Source organism: Chlamydotis macqueenii, chromosome 11 (assembly GCF_036417535.1).
Source record: "Chlamydotis macqueenii isolate bChlMac1 chromosome 11, bChlMac1.mat, whole genome shotgun sequence".
NCBI classification, from domain to species: domain Eukaryota; kingdom Metazoa; phylum Chordata; class Aves; order Otidiformes; family Otididae; genus Chlamydotis; species Chlamydotis macqueenii.
The window spans coordinates 21825901-21843269 of NC_141566.1; the positions used below are offsets into that span (position 1 = coordinate 21825901).

General features: G+C 58.1%; 1 protein-coding gene across 2 annotated transcripts in view; it reads right to left on the reverse strand.

Annotated features, from left to right (window-relative positions):
• Positions 1–283: 283 nt before the first annotated feature.
• The window catches only part of NALF2 (NALCN channel auxiliary factor 2), a 30175-nt gene continuing 13089 nt past the window's right edge, over positions 284–17369 (reverse strand). Inside the window, exons 2-4 of one of the 2 annotated variants that reach the window (XR_015259714.1) lie at positions 11563–11734; positions 10332–11008; positions 284–408 (exon numbers count right to left, since the gene is read on the reverse strand). Coding sequence is in view for 1 of the 2 variants with exons in the window: in XM_086756483.1 (XP_086612609.1) it covers positions 10593–11008; positions 11563–11734 (588 nt within the window). In the remaining variant the exon portion in view is untranslated. Of the gene's footprint in view, positions 409–9936; positions 11009–11562; positions 11735–17369 lie in introns of those variants that run through there. The other variant, XM_086756483.1, reaches the window with a different exon arrangement.

Genomic DNA, 17369 nt, shown 5'->3' on the forward strand with positions numbered 1-17369 from the left:
ATCATTAATGATTTCTTCAACACTTAACTGCAGGATTTTCAGCAGTTTTCTGAGGTGGCATCGCACTAACTTTCCAGTCACAAAATCCATCAGCCCACCAAAAATACCTGTGTGATCACATAGAGATAAACAAAGAACTCCTCACCGACATCCGGGCGCTCCGACTCACGTGTTCGCGGAACACCTAGAAACATCCTTGAGCGTCCTGGTAGGTGGAAACCAGCCTGGATCGGCGTTCTCACTGTGACGAGTCGGGAGGACAAAACACACCGGCTCTCTCTTCGGGATTCGTAGTCTCCCATGTTCAGATGTCGGGGCAAAGAGGGAGGCCCTCGAGCAGGTCCGTGGTCACACGTTGTCTGATTTTCATCAGGCCTGACCAGAGAGGATGGAGAAGCTTCAGGAGCTCTGAAATTGGTCAGAAATACAATTACAGTCAGCAGGTTTTCTAGATTGTGCTGGAAAATGAGACACTGTTCTTTTTTGACAAACCGGAACGCAGAACCTTGGTGTCATCCATTGAAACAGAGGGAACTCTGGGTTCACATCTGGGAGGGATGACGTTAGAAAGCCGCACCCCACCCGTGATTTCAGTCCCACCTGGCACCTCAGAGCATTTCCAAGCCTGGAGTTCGGTTCGGGCAGCGTTTGGTACTGTGTGCTCAGAGGTGCAGCATTTTCCATGCTCTCTCCAGCAGAAATGTTTTTACGCTGCCCGTTTCAGTTTCGATGGCGTCACAAGGCAAATTTCCAGCTGAGAAGTTTCTCCTCTCACTCCATGCTGCCTTCCAGCTTTGATGTCCACAAGCCTATAGGCATGAAAATTCACACCCACTTAACCCGCACCAGCCCCGAACCTCGGCTAACGAAATCCCTGGGAAGCGGCGTGTTCCTGGGTGGATTTGCCGCTGCTGCATCAGTTCAGGCCCCCGAGACCCTTCCCCGCACTTTGCCCAACGCTCTTTGCGAGCGCAGGAACAGCATCCCTGCCCCCAGGCTGGGCGGTCGCGTGCCTCCTCGCCCCCTTCTCCGGCCCCAGAAACCTTCAGGTCTTTTTATACGGTGGCCACTACCCAACAGATGCCTCTTCCAGGGCATCCTGGAGACAGGGAAACGAGGCACGCTCGTGGTACCGCTCTTCCCAGAAAGGCGGCGACCGAGGGGAGAGACGCTGGGGGTCTGTTAAAACCACGAGGTGCCTGCACGCCCCGCACCAGCCCAGCCGCACCACGGCGTTATCTCCAGCAAGCGGCCCAGGCTCCATCTCCCACCCTTTGGCTGTGCCAGGCCAGGCACTCAGCCTTTTAACCTCCAGCAGCTGGCCCATTTTGGGAGGCTTCCGAGCTCATCATTGTCATCACCATCACCGCCATCGCCTACCCGGTGCCGAGCGCAGCAGAGACGCCGGCTGGTGCTTTCTCATCACTGCAGCAGGAGGTTGCTAGGAATGAATGATGGCACCTGGCTTGCTGGGACCATCCTGCCAGAGGAACAAGCGATCCCAAGCACATTTTCTGAGAAATCTGCTGCTTTTGGGGTCCTGAGGCCTTTGCAAGGCTCCTGTACGCGTTTCCAGAGCCCAGCTGAGGCCCAGAGCTGCTTCAGTTGGGGCAGTTCCCCAGAGCAACCGCTGTTGAAAGCGCATTGAAGGCAAGCGGGGCTGCGGAGGTTGGGAAGTGGCCGGGGTGGATTTAACTGCCTGCAGCAAGGCAGGTGCTAACCTGAGACACCTGAGTGCTGTTCCGTGCTTTTCTGCTTCTCTGTGGGGCCCAGCGTGTTCCCCTCCGTGCAAACACGAGGCCCCTCTGTTTCTGTTCGCTGGCTGTCATGCATCAGAAGCTCGTCTTCACGCTCCATCCTGGAATGTGTCCTGGCTTTGCCTTATTTTTACACTTGGGCAGCACCGGAGCGTGGTATTCGCCGAAATCGAAACAACAGGCTGGAGCAGAGCAGGACAAAAGGATTTTAGAACAAAGGACCCCGCTGTCCCGGGTTTGCAAGGGCAGCGCTCCTGCACGGCGTCTCCGCTGTCCCCTCAGGTCCCCGCCAAAGCTGAGGGTTACTGGAGAAAGGTGGTGGGAATTCACGGTTACTGCTGCCGGAGACCTCGTCAGAGGTTGGAGATGGCTTAACGTGCCTCAAGGAACGAGCGAGCAGCAGGATTTCTGTTAAAAATGGGCTGGATTATGTTGATCTCTAGTTGCCCAAAGGGGGAATAGCGCCGTCACCCTCCCGGCTGCCTGTCCCGGTATCCCGAACCTCCCGCCTCTGGGTTTCGTGGCCCGAGGGACAACCAGCACGCTGCGGAAGTGAAAATCCAGCACCAACCCCTCTGGCCCGTTAATGGAGGTGACGGGAGCGGCAAGGGGACGCGTGGCAGCGGGAGCCCCACGCTCAGCCCGGCCGGGCACCGGCAATCCTCGCTGCGTGCCTGGGTCCAACACTTCCAGCACAGCCTCCCGCTTGCGGAACTCCAGAAAATACATGATTTTTTTTTTTTTTTTTCTTTCCGAGCCACAGAGGAAACCTGTCTCATGTAGACCGTTTGGTTTGGGCAGAGGGGAACGAGAGCCGTGAGAGGCCAAACGCTGCCGTCGGTTGTAGCCGCGACACGTCCCGCCACGCAGCCCCTCGCAGCAGACACCCCGCTGCCCGGCCGTGCTCCCCGCCTGCACCCACCGCTGCTTCCCCGCCCTGGTGTCGCGGCGGAGCCGATGCCCCCAGCGCCCTCCCCGCCGCGTTTGCCTTCTGCACAAAAACCAGAAATAATCTCCGTCCAACTTCGTCCCTCTTTTTGCTCTCTTTTCCTCGTCTCCTTTCCAGCGGCAGAGTTTTCAGCTCGGGGCAGGAACGGCCGAAGCGTAACTTCAGAGTTTTATGACACGGCCTTTCGCAGCCTGGCATCCAGCTTTCAATTTGGAGCGGAGTGTCCTAGCTCTGTTGCATGCCGAGATCTGTTGTCCAGATGAATTAATTCCAGATTATGTGTGGGTGTGGACTTCAGCTGGGCAAAATTTGGATACCCTGGTTTAGTCATTATTCTCTGATGAATCTCTTGGTGACAGTCTTTGCCGCTATTGTTCTGAGGTGAGCCCCGTGGCAAGAAATGTGAAGGCAAGAAACAAAAGAATATAAAGAAAGGTTACGAAATCGAATTCAGTCAGGCAGGGTTATTGTCCCGCCATTCTGCCTCCTCCGTCCTCCATCTGAGATGGGGTTTCGCAGGAAAAAAGCCGCCATAGGTCAGACAGACGGCGTTCGCGGGGCAGGTTGCGGTGGGGAGCAGGGCCGGCGCCCGTCCCGCCGCCTCTCCGCTCGCCGGGACCCCCCCCAGCCCCAAGGAAACCGCAGAGAAAGGGAGGAGGAAGTTATCATCAATTCTTAACATTTTATTTCTTTACTGGGTTAAACAAGGAGCGGAGAAAACCTCTGCCCCAAAGTACAACAGAACTGAAAGCATTACAGGTACAGAGACTATTAACACAGAGAGTAGTAGGATAATATTTTAATACAACGGAATTATAGCATGGGTTTGTGTTTTTGTTGGGTTTTTTTCGTTTGTTTTCTGTCAAACCATTTTGGAAAATAAATGTAATAGGAACTAGTGCAAAAAAGTTCTAAACATGAAGCACAGTGTATAAAATGGCATAAGAAATCCGTCCCCTCGAGGACACAGTCACTTTCTTATGACAGGGGGGAGAAAGAGAAACAGAAGGGGGGTGGGCACAGAGGGGGGGCCGGGAGGCAGGGGGAGAAAGCTGGAAAGAAAGAGAAACCGGGCAGGGGAATAGAAAGAATATTTTGACTTCAGCAGTATGGTTTTTGTTTTCACCTCGCCACCGTGTACGGTAAAAGGACCTTTTTTATTATTTTTTTTTTTGTAGCTCTGAGCTCTGTAACCACCGACATTTCACGGGCACTTGAGAAGGGTTCGGTCACCAGCAGCCTGGTCCCACACCGGCAAAGCCATCCCGGCGGGCTCCTCCGCTCCCTGCCGCCGGGACCCCCCGCCCGGCCCCCGCAGCGGGGCACGGAGACCTCGCCTCGGCTGCCGGACGCCTGCTCTGGGCTCTCTGCGGCGCTCTCCCTCAAACTGGCTCTCCCGGAACCGCGGCCTTTGCCTTTCCAGCCCCGCGGCATCCCCGCCAGACCCGCGCGTTGGGTTTCCTCCCAGTTTCAATCCCCGTCAACGCGCGGGAGCGTCCCTGGGTCGGAAGGCATCCCCGAACCGCGATGTCTGAACGTACTGCAGGCGGGAAGAAGCTGGTTTTGTCGGGTTTGGGAAAAAAAACGGAGCCTGGTTAGAAGGACGGCCGGCGGCACCCACCACCAGCCAAGGACGTGGAGAAGAGGAGGTGCTTCCTCCCGGGCAGCGGCACCGCAGCAGCGAATTCCCAAGGGAACGTGCCCCAGGTGCATCATCCTGCCCCGAGCCCATCCCGGGAAGCACGGCAGCCGGCCAGTTTGCCTTCCCAGCGGAGCCGCCCAGCCTGCTGCCCCCAAGAAACCGGCTGGATGCTATTTTAAGTAGAGCTGGTTGGAATTCCTTACAAATTGCTATTCTCTCCGAATCCACTGCCACCAGTTCCAACTGTGCGAGCAGAAAAAGTGTGATTGATTTTTTTTAATTTTGGTTTTTTTGAAAATGAAAGGTTTTGTGGGAAAGGGCTGTTCTTGATACATTTCTCAATTTGAAAAAAATTGGTCATAATTATCAATATGGCTTGTTTTGACAAGTTTCAAAATAAAAAAAAATAACTGTCTGGCCTGAAATGCCTTTTGTTTTGCAACTCCAGCACGTACAGTTCCCAAATACGTTTTAAAATGGCAAAACCAACCCCAAATTTCACAAGCCAAACCTAAAGTGGGTTTTTTTTTTTTTTTTGGAGTTTCAGTTTACACCCGGCGAAGCCGTCGACTTCCTGGGCTGAGAGAGGATCGTCAGAAAACGCTAACGAGACCGGGAATCGCGCCTGACCTTGCTTCAACAAAAGCACTGGATGGGCAGCAGGAGAGGGAGCGGGAGGAGCGGTGTTTGGTAAAGCAGCCCCTCTCCTGCCCGCGGGCGCCCAGGCGAGCAGGGGCTGGGAGCTTGGACAGAAGCCCTACAACTTTTAAAAAGGAATTTGGTTTTTTTTTTTTTTTTTTGGCGCTCTGTATTTAAAAATGATTTCTCCTTCGCGTATGGCCACAGCATCTCCTCTGCTCCCCTCCATCCCAGAAGGGCAGAACCGACGGTCCCTTTGGAAACAGCCCCGGAGCGGCTGATGCCGGCGATTCCCTCGCAGGGTCTCAGCGCGCGGGACCCCCCAGGACCAGCCCACGGGTGGAGCGAGCCCCATTTTCGGGAGGACGCTCTTCTCCGCTCAGCCGTGGGGAGCGCGGCTGGAGCTGGCTCAGCCACCTGAGGCGGACCGCTGCCTGTCGGCTGGGGCTGCGGGAAGGGCGTAAAACACCGGGATTTTCGGGAGTCAGGCGCTGACTCTGGGCTGGCACTCGGGGGACAAGCAGAGCAGCTTTCCCTGTCCCGCAGCGATGCGCAGGACTGGGAGCAGTCGCCCAAAGACCTGCACGGACTGAGAACACCCGAGAGCTGCTGAAAAGCTTCACTCCTGGAACAAAACTAAACGAGGCTTGGACCTGCGCGGCCCCTCGAGAGCTGCTGCGATGCCGGAGCCCTCAACAGGCTCCTTGGGGGCGAGAGGGGTGACTGCGGAGTTTCGGAACGCGGGGACCTCCGTCACCCCGCTGCGCTGCCCAAGAACCGACTGCGTTTGACGGGCCAAAGCAGATCGTAATTAACGTCCTGCCGAAATATCAGGCACTGCCCTTCCTAAACTTTCAAGTATAATTGAAGAGAGATTTATACCCCGATGGGTGGGAAGCCACAGGGCAGCTCAGGAAGTCCATAAACAAAATTGGCTGGCACCTCGCAGATTTTAACGGGGAATTTTGCAGAATCTGAGGGTGTTTGTCCTGATTTTGTCTCTGTCCCCTTCCACAGGCATTCCTTTCGGGGTGGCAGCGAGGTGTCCCGGTAGAATTTATCCCTGCGTGACTTTTGGAGGGCAGAGCCTTCAACCTGCAGGCTGAGCACAAGGCCGTGCCCCTCCCTGACGGACAGGGGGTCCCCGTCCCACCGGCCGCGCAAACGGCCCCGCTCCCCGCGGCAAATCACCCACCTCCCGCGCCAACGGGGAGACCACGCCGGGGCTCGGCAGCGGGGAGCTCCATCGCGCTGCCGAGGAGGGTCCTGCCCCGCGAGCAGCAGGTATCAGGGATTTTCTTTTTTTCCTTTTTTTTTTTTTTTTGAGCGCGGGCAGAATCGTCTCCCAGCATCGCCAGCAGTCCTGAGCGGCAGTGAATGAACTGCCCTGACATCTCCTATTGAAGCAAAGCAAAATGTGTTGAACAAAAACCATTTCAAGATGTTTTCTGAGTGTTGCCAAGTTACTCAACATGTTCTGCTTTAGTTGTCAGATGCTTTCAAAGCGATTTCCCTAACTCAGAGCACGAATGGTGAGGGCTCTCCCTGGGAATCTTTTGCCTGGGGCTACCATGGATCTGTATTTTCATAAGAAAAAGGCTCAACTAATGATTAATCTTCACCAGGGGAAGCGGGGCCTTTCTTTGGGATTTTTCTTCAGTTATTTTTAATTAATTTGTACAACTGGCAGCTACATTAAAGTGCAAAATCCAGGACTAACGCTCCAGCCGGGCCGGACCCGGGTACCTTTCCTCCCGCAGCCCCGCCTGCTCCGCCCCGCGTCCGGACCCCGCCGCGCCAGCATCGCCCTCAGCTCCGCGAGCGCTGCGGGGCAGGGAAAGCCTCCTGCCAGGGAGGAATAACCGCTTCCCAACGGGCACTTCTGCTCGGAGCGGAGACGTTTCTACGCTGAAGGAAAGGCTGGGCTTTGCACATTAATCCTGATGCGTGGCACCTTCTTTGGGGAGAAGAATGAAGATGATTGAATGAAAAGGGGAAGCACCTTGGTTTTAAATTCCCAGCAGGATAAATCCAGGTGTTTTCCAAAGTCCCAGGTGGCTGCAGAAGCGCGGCTCTGCAACGGGCTCCTGGTCCCAGGGCTGCGCCGGGCACGCGAGGGGCTCGGGCTGCAGGGTTCCTGCGCGCGCAGGGCAAAGGAACCCCCTCTCTGCTTATCCCAGGCACGCTCGCTCCACGTTTTAATAAAAATAAACTAACGGAGCCAGTGCGAACGTCTCCTGTCTGGCCTCCTCTCTCGCAGAGCAGAGAGAAAGCTAACATGGCCGGAGGATCATTAAGGTTGCAATGTCAGAGCAAAGAGAGGATTTCTATCCGAGGGCCTTGTAATGGTGTTCTGCGGCGTGCGCCGCTTCCAGCTGCTCCGTCCTGCTCTGCGCACAGCCTGCTCTGGATTCGTTTAACCAGATTGGCAGAGTGTTGAATACAGCATATGGTGCCCTAAAACCACAGGGCTTATTGACAGCAGCCCAGACTCGCTAAATAAAAGAACTCCTTCCAAAAGCCTCGGTCTGTGAAGACTCAGCACTTTCCTCCCAGTCACACTAGGTAAAATCCCGGCTCCGCACCCCGCGCGCTCCCCCTGCCCGCCAAGCCGGCAGCCTCCCCGCCGACCCGGCACGTTATCCTTGCGTGAACGCCTCCTGGGAAGCCACAGCCCGGAAAGCGTGCGGATCTCCTCCGGCTGCAGCACGGCTGCCCCACAGAGCCGCCCCGCTGCCCGGCCGATGGGGCAGCTGCACCCCGCCAGGCACCGCGCCGAACTCCCCGTTTTTGAAATGGCTCGGCTTTCAGACCCATCGGGACGTGGCGCGGGCTCTGCCTCCCGGGACGAAGCTGAGCAGTTGATGTTATGGAAGGTGACGATGTTTGTCACAGCTCCCGGGTTATCCCAGCAAATCCCAGTCCCTGCAGATAACTGGGGCTATCTGACCTCACTCCCGCAGCTCCGTGGAAATCGCCCACCACAAAACCTCCGCAGGCAGTGCCACCAGAAACCGCCCGAGCCTGGACCGGCACCGACGCGCCGGGCCATCGCAGCGCCTCGGGGCAGGCAGAAGGGCGCGCGCCCCTCCGGAGCGGTGCTGTTCACACGGGGTCCGCGCACGCAGGCGGTGCGGAGGAGCCCGTACCACCACGCCGCCCGCGAGCGCGCGGGCTCGGGAGCTGCTCGGTGTCACTCCAGCAGACAATGGACAGGGCCAGTGACTCAGGGCCACTTGCTGACACACCACACTGGGCTATTCTTCTCTCTCCAGATGAGTCCTGCGAAGATTGGATGCAGCCTATCTCCGAGAGAGGCAGGCGCCTGGAATCAGCTTAACTCTTGGCAGTACACGACCAATCTAATTTCCGTCAGAGCGCACTGCATCCGGCTGTCTTGAGGCGGGCGCAGGGCCGCGCTCCCTCCCTCGCCCTGGCCGCGCGCTTTCGCCGCTTGCCAGCGCAGCGACACAACTCGCTGCTCGGCAGCACAGCAAACGGAGGAGCTGCATCCCTGTCTGCCAAACTGCCGCACGTCCGCGTTCTCAGGCTGGCACAAACTAGACCGAAAACATAAAGATGCTGTGAGGAACAGTCAAACAAGAACGTCCCTACCTTTTCTGGGTCGCAACCGCAAGGAAATCTGCTCAGGAAACGCTGCACCTTCCATGAGCACCCCCTCTCCTAGCCCGACAGCGGAGGGACAGGCTTTGTACCTGCGGGACTTTGGTAACAGGTAACCGATAACGTGTAAACATCGCCCCAAAGCTCTGAGATGCAAGTCAAAGCAGAAAGCAAACATTCAGCTGCTTCTCAGAGCCTCTTTGGTCTGGAAATGGGCTGGAAATGTCAGGAAACCTGTCCTTGCCACCAGGTGCCCAGTACTTCCTTCTTCCAGCCGGGTAGGAAGTAGCTTTGCCCGTGGGGCTCTGCTTGGGTTGGCTCCACCTCAGAAGAAACCACAAAACCCTTACGGTCCTCAGCTCTGTGAGTTCTCGGACCCTTGCGGGGACCTGGGATGGCTTTGCGATGCGGCAGGACGTTCCTCCTGCTCCACCCCTGCCTCCCAGCCCAGGCTGCATCCACCCTGGGCTCTGCCCTACGCTCCCCGTCCGCCTGGGAGCAGAGGGATCAGCACACGGCCTCGGTAGGCAACCAGCAGGCTCACATCCCTGTCACGTCCAGGATGGTTTGCAGCTGACTCGGGCTAAAACGCACCCTCCTTCCCCTCGCTCACCCCCAGAATGAACTTCTTTTGTCTCTGTGCCTGGCCTGGAGGCGCAGTGCCGTGCCCCCTGCACCACCTCACAGCGCTCACCCTGGGAACAGGTCCACGTGGGAGGATGGAGAATTTGGGAGTTTCCTAGGAAAGTGGGAGCTGATGTCTGTTTGGGGCTGAGTCTCTGGATAACGCTGAGTTCAGGTTAAAAAATAAAAAACCAAGTGAGCCAAACGAGGCTGCACCAGCCAGCACCTTGCCCGGCCGAGTCCAGCTGTCCCAGCTGGGCTCCTAGAAATATTCGGATCTGGGAGGCACCCACGGACAGAAAGTATTCACAAAAACTCTCTTCCCCAGCTGGGCTTTATTAGCGCCTCTTCTTTGTGTGGGAGACTCTCCCTACAAGCCAGATTTCTCCAGCCCTTTTGCCCAGTCCTTCTGCCATCCAGTCGATGATTTGTAGCCGGGAAGCATGGAAGGATGCCTTCCGACGCCCCTCTCCAACGGTTACCACGCGCGACCTCGCTCCCTTGCTCAGCCTGTGCACTGCTGGAGTCACATCTCCCTAACTCCTCTGGGAGACCGGCCGCTCCAGTCAGGAGAGAAAGCTAAAAAGGTTAAACCAAATCATCAGGATGCTTGGCAAAGGGGGAGACCGGGGAACACCGAGGCCGTCCCTCCTGCTCCGTGCCTCCCTCTCCAGAGGGGAGGAGCAGGAGAGGCAAGGCTGGAGCAGGTCGGGGACGTAATGAGACGAACCCCGAGCAATACCACAGTGTCGCATACCGTCCCACTCCTGTCCCCCAGACCCCACCAGCGAGGGGAACGCCATGCTGCACCCCACACGGATGGCTCTGCCTTGAGTTGGGAGGGTTTCTCCCCTGGGACGGGAGTGGGGGGGCAACGCTGTGCCCCTCCCTGCCTGCCTGGCCCTCTGGGATTTACGGATCGAGGAGGAAAAGAAACGGGGGTGAGGCTGGCAAACCCTTGGCGTGTCGCTGGCGGGTAAGGTGCGGGCGCCCAAGGCACTCGCGGCAGGCGGCCGGGCGACGCGCGGCGGTCCCACAGGGACACCTCTTCCAAAGGGACCCCCTCCCCTCTGCTTCCCCCGCCCCGCTGCCGTACCTTCACGCGAGGTCGGGCACGCCGCGCTGCCCGGCTGCTGCTGACCGAACCCTTCTCAAAGCCGAGTCCCGCAGCCCTGTGCGCATTAGAGACTCTTCATCACGGGGATGCCCCGCGGCGAGCAGCTCTTGGGGGTATGTGCGGGGGCGCGTGTGCGCGCGTCACCCCCAATCCCGTGCCTCCCATTGGAGGAATAGCATCTGCCCCCCTTAGTGGAAAAAGATCTGGCGTTCTTCTTGGAGGTCGGCTTTCCCCTCCGCGTCACTCGTCCCGTGCCACGCTCTCCTCCACGGCGGGCAGGGCCTCCAGGCTGAGCCCTCCGCCAGCCGCCCCGCTGCCGCCGTGCACGCTCGAGAAGGACACCATGGTGTGGAGAAGCATCAGGACCAGCACGCACAGTCTGATCCTGCTGCTGCCAAGGCGAGACCCTGCGGAGACCGGCAGCAAGGACGGGGAGCGGGGCTGGTAGTTCTGGTGGTGGTGGTGGTGGTGGTAGAGGTGGTAGTGGTTCTGCCGCTGGTGATGGAGGTGAGGGTCGTGGCGGTGGAAATGGAGGGACTCTGGCGCGGTGGATTTGGGGGATGTGTCGTCTTTGCTGTCTGGGGGGTGGTCGCAGGAGTCCCATTGCACCTCGCAGCACTTGGCCTCCTCGTCAGGCAGCTGGCTCTCCAGCAGCCCTGCGGGAAGGAAGCAGAGGAAGAGGAGGGGGTCAGTGGGAGACTGCGCATGGAGCCACAGAGGGACTGGGCACTGGTGCCTCCCACCCGCGCGCTGCGGGACGGGCAGAGCCTGAGAACCGGGACACCCAGAGAGGCCCCAGTGGGGCTGCAAGCCTGCGTGGACCAGTGAGCAGGCAGAGACTGCAGCCCTGGGCCGTGCTCAGGACACCCCAAACGCTGCTCGTAGCGGTTAAATGTCCCAGCCTTGCTTTAATCCTGCCACCTTCAGCCCCTCACGTGCTTGCTTTAGCTTTCGGTTAGAGGCAGGGCCTCCAACGCCCGCGCCAAGCTGTCAGGCTGTGGCCCCATCTCCATTAACCACTCGCACCTCACCCTCAGACGGCCGATTTCAGCAGTCAGGCCCTGCTTCACGTGTTTCCATGCTGCCCTCCTCCCCCTCCGCCCCAAAAAGCCTTCAAAATCTGTCAAGTGGCTCACAAAGCGCAACGGGGCTCACCAGCACCCACCCCCGCCCCGTCCCCCCGGGGTGCTCGCTGCCCAGACCTCCTTACCCGTACAGATGAAGCCAGGCAAACCTCCATAGATCAGCTCGTCATTGTCCGGTAACACAAACGGGCACCTGGTCTGCACCTCCAGGCAGTATTGCTTGCATGGGATCCGGTGTCGGCACTGTTGTTGGGTCACGTTGAAATACTCGGAGCACAGCCAGGCCTTGTAGACAGCCTAGGGGAAGCCACCGAGAGGGACACGTCACCTCCCCAAACATCGGGGTAGCCGAAGCGCTGCAGAGACGCAGGGCGAGAGGGGTGGGGAGGTGTCTTGGCTCACGCGAGAAACGTGTGTCGGTGCATCAGGGTCGCCTGCTGAACTCACCGATCAATTAAAACCAGCTGAAGTGCTGGGACCATGGAACTCATCTGACAAACTCAATCCACCACAAAAATAAAGCGAATTAACCACGTGGACTAATGTCCCTTACAGACAGGCACTGCGACACGCCACGGTGACTCTGCCAAGACCGGTGGCCAGAGAGCTCAGTCCGCTTATTGCCCGTCCCAGAGCATCTTCCTCCCCCCCGAAAGACCCCGCCGCTCTCCTGGGGCAGAGCAGGGCTTTACACCTCCTCTAAAGCACTTTGGGTCCCATCAGCCCTGAAGAGGGGACAGCAAACCAGACCACGGGCTGATCCTTATGGGAAATTTCCAAAGGTCTCTGCCTGCTGGAAAAGGTGCCGGCCAGAAGCAGGCGGGCACCGCTGGGATGCTGCAGCCCCAGGCTCGTCCTTCTGCCAGCGAAAAACTCCTTCCTCCCCTTCCCCACCCGTCTACCTGGTTCTGGGGGAGGTGCCCAGCTCGTAGGGATCCGGCACTTTCGCTGTGCCGCCTCTTTCGGCTCAAACGGGCAGACCTCGAGGGGAACGCTGTCATTCTCCAGGCACATTCTGACACCCCACAGCGGCACAGACGCCCCCGTGCGCCCCGCTTGCCTTTCCGCCGAGTAGAGCCGTGCTTGGCGACGTTTCCAGAAGCAAAAGTGACCTGGGGGCTTCACCTGTGACTGCAGACGTGAGGCTGTGCCACAAGCCCTGCCTGTCCGGTCCCCGCTCCCCCCGCCCCGGGCCCGCTGCCACAGCCGCTTGCGAGCCGGGGACAGAAAGCATTTTCCATCTGCGGCCGACGGAGATGACTTCCTCGGCAAAATCCAGCTCATCCCTTCCACCCTCCGTGCGTTCGTGCCCATCGCAGCTGGCCGGGCACAGCGCAGATGGCTTCGGTTAAGACCGTATCTCCCGCGTCCCCCTTTATCTCCCGAGCATCAGGCGCGGGTGGAAATCGTTTGTCTTCGCTCGCTGTAAAGGGGAGGGAGAGCTCTTGTTTCTCATGGTCAGCAGTCGCTCCCCAGGCTGCGAGAAACCCACGACAGCGCTGGGGAGAGCAGCGCCCTCCGTGCCACTTCCAGCTCATCTATGAATACATCTAGGCACCAGCGACGCAGGCAAGGCCATGTTAACCACCACATCCCACTTGGAAACCGGCTAGAAAGGACTCCCCGTGATTCAAAGGGAACGCATCTCCCTCCTCGGCGAGCCTGGAGAAAACCCCGCGCTCCTCCTTCCAGCTGCATTTTTATTTTCTGGAGGCTTTAGAAACATCGCGGCTTTGTTTCCCCATGTTTCCATAGATCCTTATCAGCGTTTGTTTGGCCCATGGTAGCGTCTCAGGGTTAAAGCTAGTTGGGAAATTCTTGGCAAGCTATTTTAGGCTTTTTCATTGGGTTTTTTTTTCCTGGAAAATGCCAAATCATGAAAACCAGAATTTTCATGGAAACATATTCGTTTTGGTGAAACTTTCATCCCAGAAAGTTTAATCGGGACCAGGACACAATGCATGGAGTGAGCGTTTCAGTCGACAGCCCTGTGGTCAGGGCTTTCAGCTGGGACGTGGGAATTTCAGCTGCGGCCCTGCTTTTTCTCCCTGGCCCCTGAGTTAATGACTCAGAATGGAACGGCTCCAGAGCAGGGACTGACTCCGCCATCAGGCTGTGAGGACGCAAGCGGGAGGGAGAGCTTTGAGGAGGGAGAGCTTTGAGGTCTGGATCTGCATCTGCCAGAGCTGATTCCCCCCTGCGGCTGAGGAGGCGGAGGAGGAGCAGGAGGAGGAGAGGAGATGGGCAGGGTGAGCACGGCCAGAGAAGCCACCACCCCAGCTGCAACGCGTGTCCTCCCCACCGGCCGAGGCGTGGGGAGCACGTGGGTGCCGGGGCAGCAAGGAGGACGCAGAAGGACCCCTCGGCAAGGCGGCATGTGAGGCTCCACAGCAGCAACGAGCTCTTCTCCTTTGGGAAAGCAGCACCTACCATTGCTCCCCAGCAAACCTCAACAGGACGTAAAGGAGTAGACACCTCAGCGGTTGCTGACACCTTACGACAGCTGGGACGGGGAATCCGAGGGTATAAAACGGGCTTCACCCATCGACTGGCTGTCCAGGACCTAGCCGGACAGGACGCATCCTTACTTCGGTCCAAGGACTCGGCCAGTCCCTGCCTCCACACCGTGCCGTTATCTACGCACGACTACCTACGCATGTAGGCAAGAGAGAAGGCGTCCTGAGGAGAAGACATCCCCCAAAGCACCAGGGTACCCCGAGCACCCGGCAGCCAGGGCGCTGGAGGTGCTGCTCTCTGTCCCTGCTGACTGGGGAGGATTTCTGACAGCCAGTGTCCACTAGCCACCTGAATTTGAAATGGATGAAGTTGGGCGGGATGAATTCTCCTCCAAGTCATAAGGTTTTCAGGATTAAAAACTGGAGGCATTAACTACACCACAAACAGCTTGCAAATTTAAACAAGAATTAAGATACGTGCCAGAACAAGAGAACTTGCCACTCACTTCTTTGTGATTAATTGTTCGGGCTTTTTCTGTGCACCAAGCCTGGCAGCCACACAGCACCGACAGCGTCCTGCCACTTCAGTCTCTCTTGCACGCGCTCCTCGGTGCTCCACGGTAACGAATGATAAACAGCAAAGAGACGGAACGCGCGTATACAGCTCGCAGCGTTGGACTTGCTCACAAAAACTCTGCTGCCAACGCTGAGGGACAGCACACGCAACGGCAGACGCCAGCAGCCGTCCACAAAGGAGTCACGAACGGGAAAGGGATCCAACCTGCAACGGCACCACAGCCGAGGCATCGCCCCGGGCACCCAACGGCTCGGCGGCGCCAAGGGGACGCAGAAGTGCCGCACGCGGACCCTCACGAGAGAGAAGTGATGTCTGCGTTGCTGCGGAAGGACGAGGTCACCGGCCCTCCCAGGGGACTCCCCCGCAGCCCAGCGCGGCCTGCACGGGCCCAGAGGGGTTCCGCTGCTGTGCCCGGCCCCGTCTGCCGGCCCAGAGGGTGCGCGTGGAAGGACCAGACGGGACACGCCGAGTCCGCCCCTCCGGCTCAGCCCGTCTTCCAGGCCCTCATCTGGCTTAGCGTCAGACATCTCCATCAGTGGGATGTCCTCGTGTTTCCCGAGGAGGCTGTTTTACGCTGACAGCACTTATCTCGCTGCCTACAAGTTTTCCTTCATACTTGACCTACATTTTTCCATCTAAAAGTTCATTCCCTTCAATCATTCCATACACCATCCCTCTCCCTCCTCTCTGTTTACACATTTCTAATATTTGCAGATGTATCACGCTCCCCATTTAGTCATAACTTAGGCAAGCTCGACTGATTTACTCTCTCACGTCTCCCTCCCAGCCCTTCAATCATCCCTGACTCTCCCCCGCGCTGCTTCCCGGGCCCCAGCCGCACCCATGACCCCCACACGGGGACGCGTGCAGCCCGCCGAGGAGGGATGCTGCGCCGGGTCCCCGGGCTGACCCTGGCCGTCACCGGCACTGACCCAGCGCCCGCTTTGGGCCGCACCCACCCGCGGTTCGGCAGCTGGCACAGGAGATTCCCGAGAGCTCGGCAGGACGGAGCTTGGGCTCGTCCCGCTCTGCTGCGGGAACACAGCTCGCACGAGCACGGATCTGCAACGTTCTCCCCCTAAAACCTTTCTGCTGACTCGCACCGGGAAAGTTTGGCAGAGCTGGGGTCTCAGATGAGGACACTGCTGTGAATTTAATGAAAACACCGAGTGAGAGGCTGCAGAGCAGCGATACCTCAGCCATCGCAGAGGGCAGGGCAGCTGCGCTCACTCAGAAACTGCGAGCAGGCCCCAGCATTTCCCAGGTGTCTTCCCTTTTGCTTTTCCTTTCCCAGGCACCCACCTGCTCAGAGGGAAGCACCGCAGCCGTGCGGCTGTCCCAGTCCCACCCAGCCCTCGTCTTGCTGGGCTGTGGGGTCCTCCGGGTGTCACAGCAGGCATTACCATGACGGAAACCACCCAGGTCTGTCCAAAAAATAGAAGAGAGTGAAGACCTGCTGGTGCTGCAGGGCCGGCAGCTGCCCCACTCCACGGGGACCGGGCTGAGATGCCGGCAGACCTCCAGGAGACACCAGCACCCTCCCCTCACGTGTCTGCAAAGATCAGCGTCACAGGCGCGGAGCAAACGTCCCAGGCTGCTCAAGCAGCAGCCTTACGACTTTGGTTTCTCCACAGCTTTACGTATTTCTGAGCTTAGCCCATGCAACCTGCTTTCTCTTGCTGTTGTAAAAGATGTGTGAGAATTTAGGACAGGAAGAAATTTATCCTCTGCTGAAATCAATGGGGAAAGCTCGCTGTTTTCCATTCTTGCCCTTTATGTTTTTGTTCAGGAAGTGAGTTCGGTTGCAATCAGCATTCCTTCCATGCTGTTTTTGCTTTTGGCTGGTCTCCAGCCTGGACAAGTAAATATAAGTGACCTGAACTCCAAAAGGCCCTCGTTCAGTGCCCTCCTCCCGCATTTTTAGCTCAGAGGACCAGCTAGAGGACTCTGAGAAAGCACAGAGTTTTGCTGCCTAGGAAAGGGGCCAACTTCAAAGACACAATTCGTAAGTGAGGAGGAAGACAGGCTATCTATCTGCCTCTGAATTTTGCAGGTGTGCCAAAATGCCCCATCACAGCAGACATTAAAGAGAAAGGAAGCTCCCTGGATTCCCAATACCCATCTCGTTAAGCTGCCTGCCTGCTCGCACTTCGCCCGGTATCTGAAAGCGGCACGAGCGACGGCCTTTTCGCCGGAACTCCTGAGTTCCTCGCTGCCTGCGCTCCTCCCGCTGCCTCCTGTCAGCGCCAGGATAGCATCCTCCAGCAAAGAGCTTTCCCAGGGTCCTTCTGCGTCCTTAGTATTCCCACACAAAACAGCATACTCCGTGGGAGGCAACACCTCTGTGGAGGACGCAGTGTTTGGGACGGGCTGGATGCCCACAGCCATTAACCCAACGAGCTGCTGTTTTCCCAGCAGAGCAGGAATCAAGGCTCAGGAGGTTTCCCCCAGGAAAATTCTGCTCGTGGCGCGGGGGGCCCAGCCCAGCTGTGACGACCCCTTCCCAGTAATTAGAGGTAGGGGCTGGGGCAGCACCCCTGGCAGATTTGCAGAGCAGAGCGGGAAGAGGATAACGAGGGCAGAGGGGGAAGCCTGCGTGGAGCTGCGGCGATGCACGAGCCGCTCCCTCGGACCAAACCCCATCAGCAGCCGGGAACCTGCCCCAAAACTCTCCCCAAACCCCGCCATTCACCTGCACCCCCAGGGAGCTCGCTCACACCTTGCTCACTGGGACGCGGCGCGCACCCAGCTACCTGCTTCCCGGTGGGCTGCGAGGAGAAACCCCTGCCAGACCCCCTTCCCTCCCGGAGCCGTTCTGGGACTCACATTTCCATCGTGGCCTGAGATGAGCATCTGGAGTGGCTGCGCCTCATTAATCTTGGACACAGGGAAATGAGTA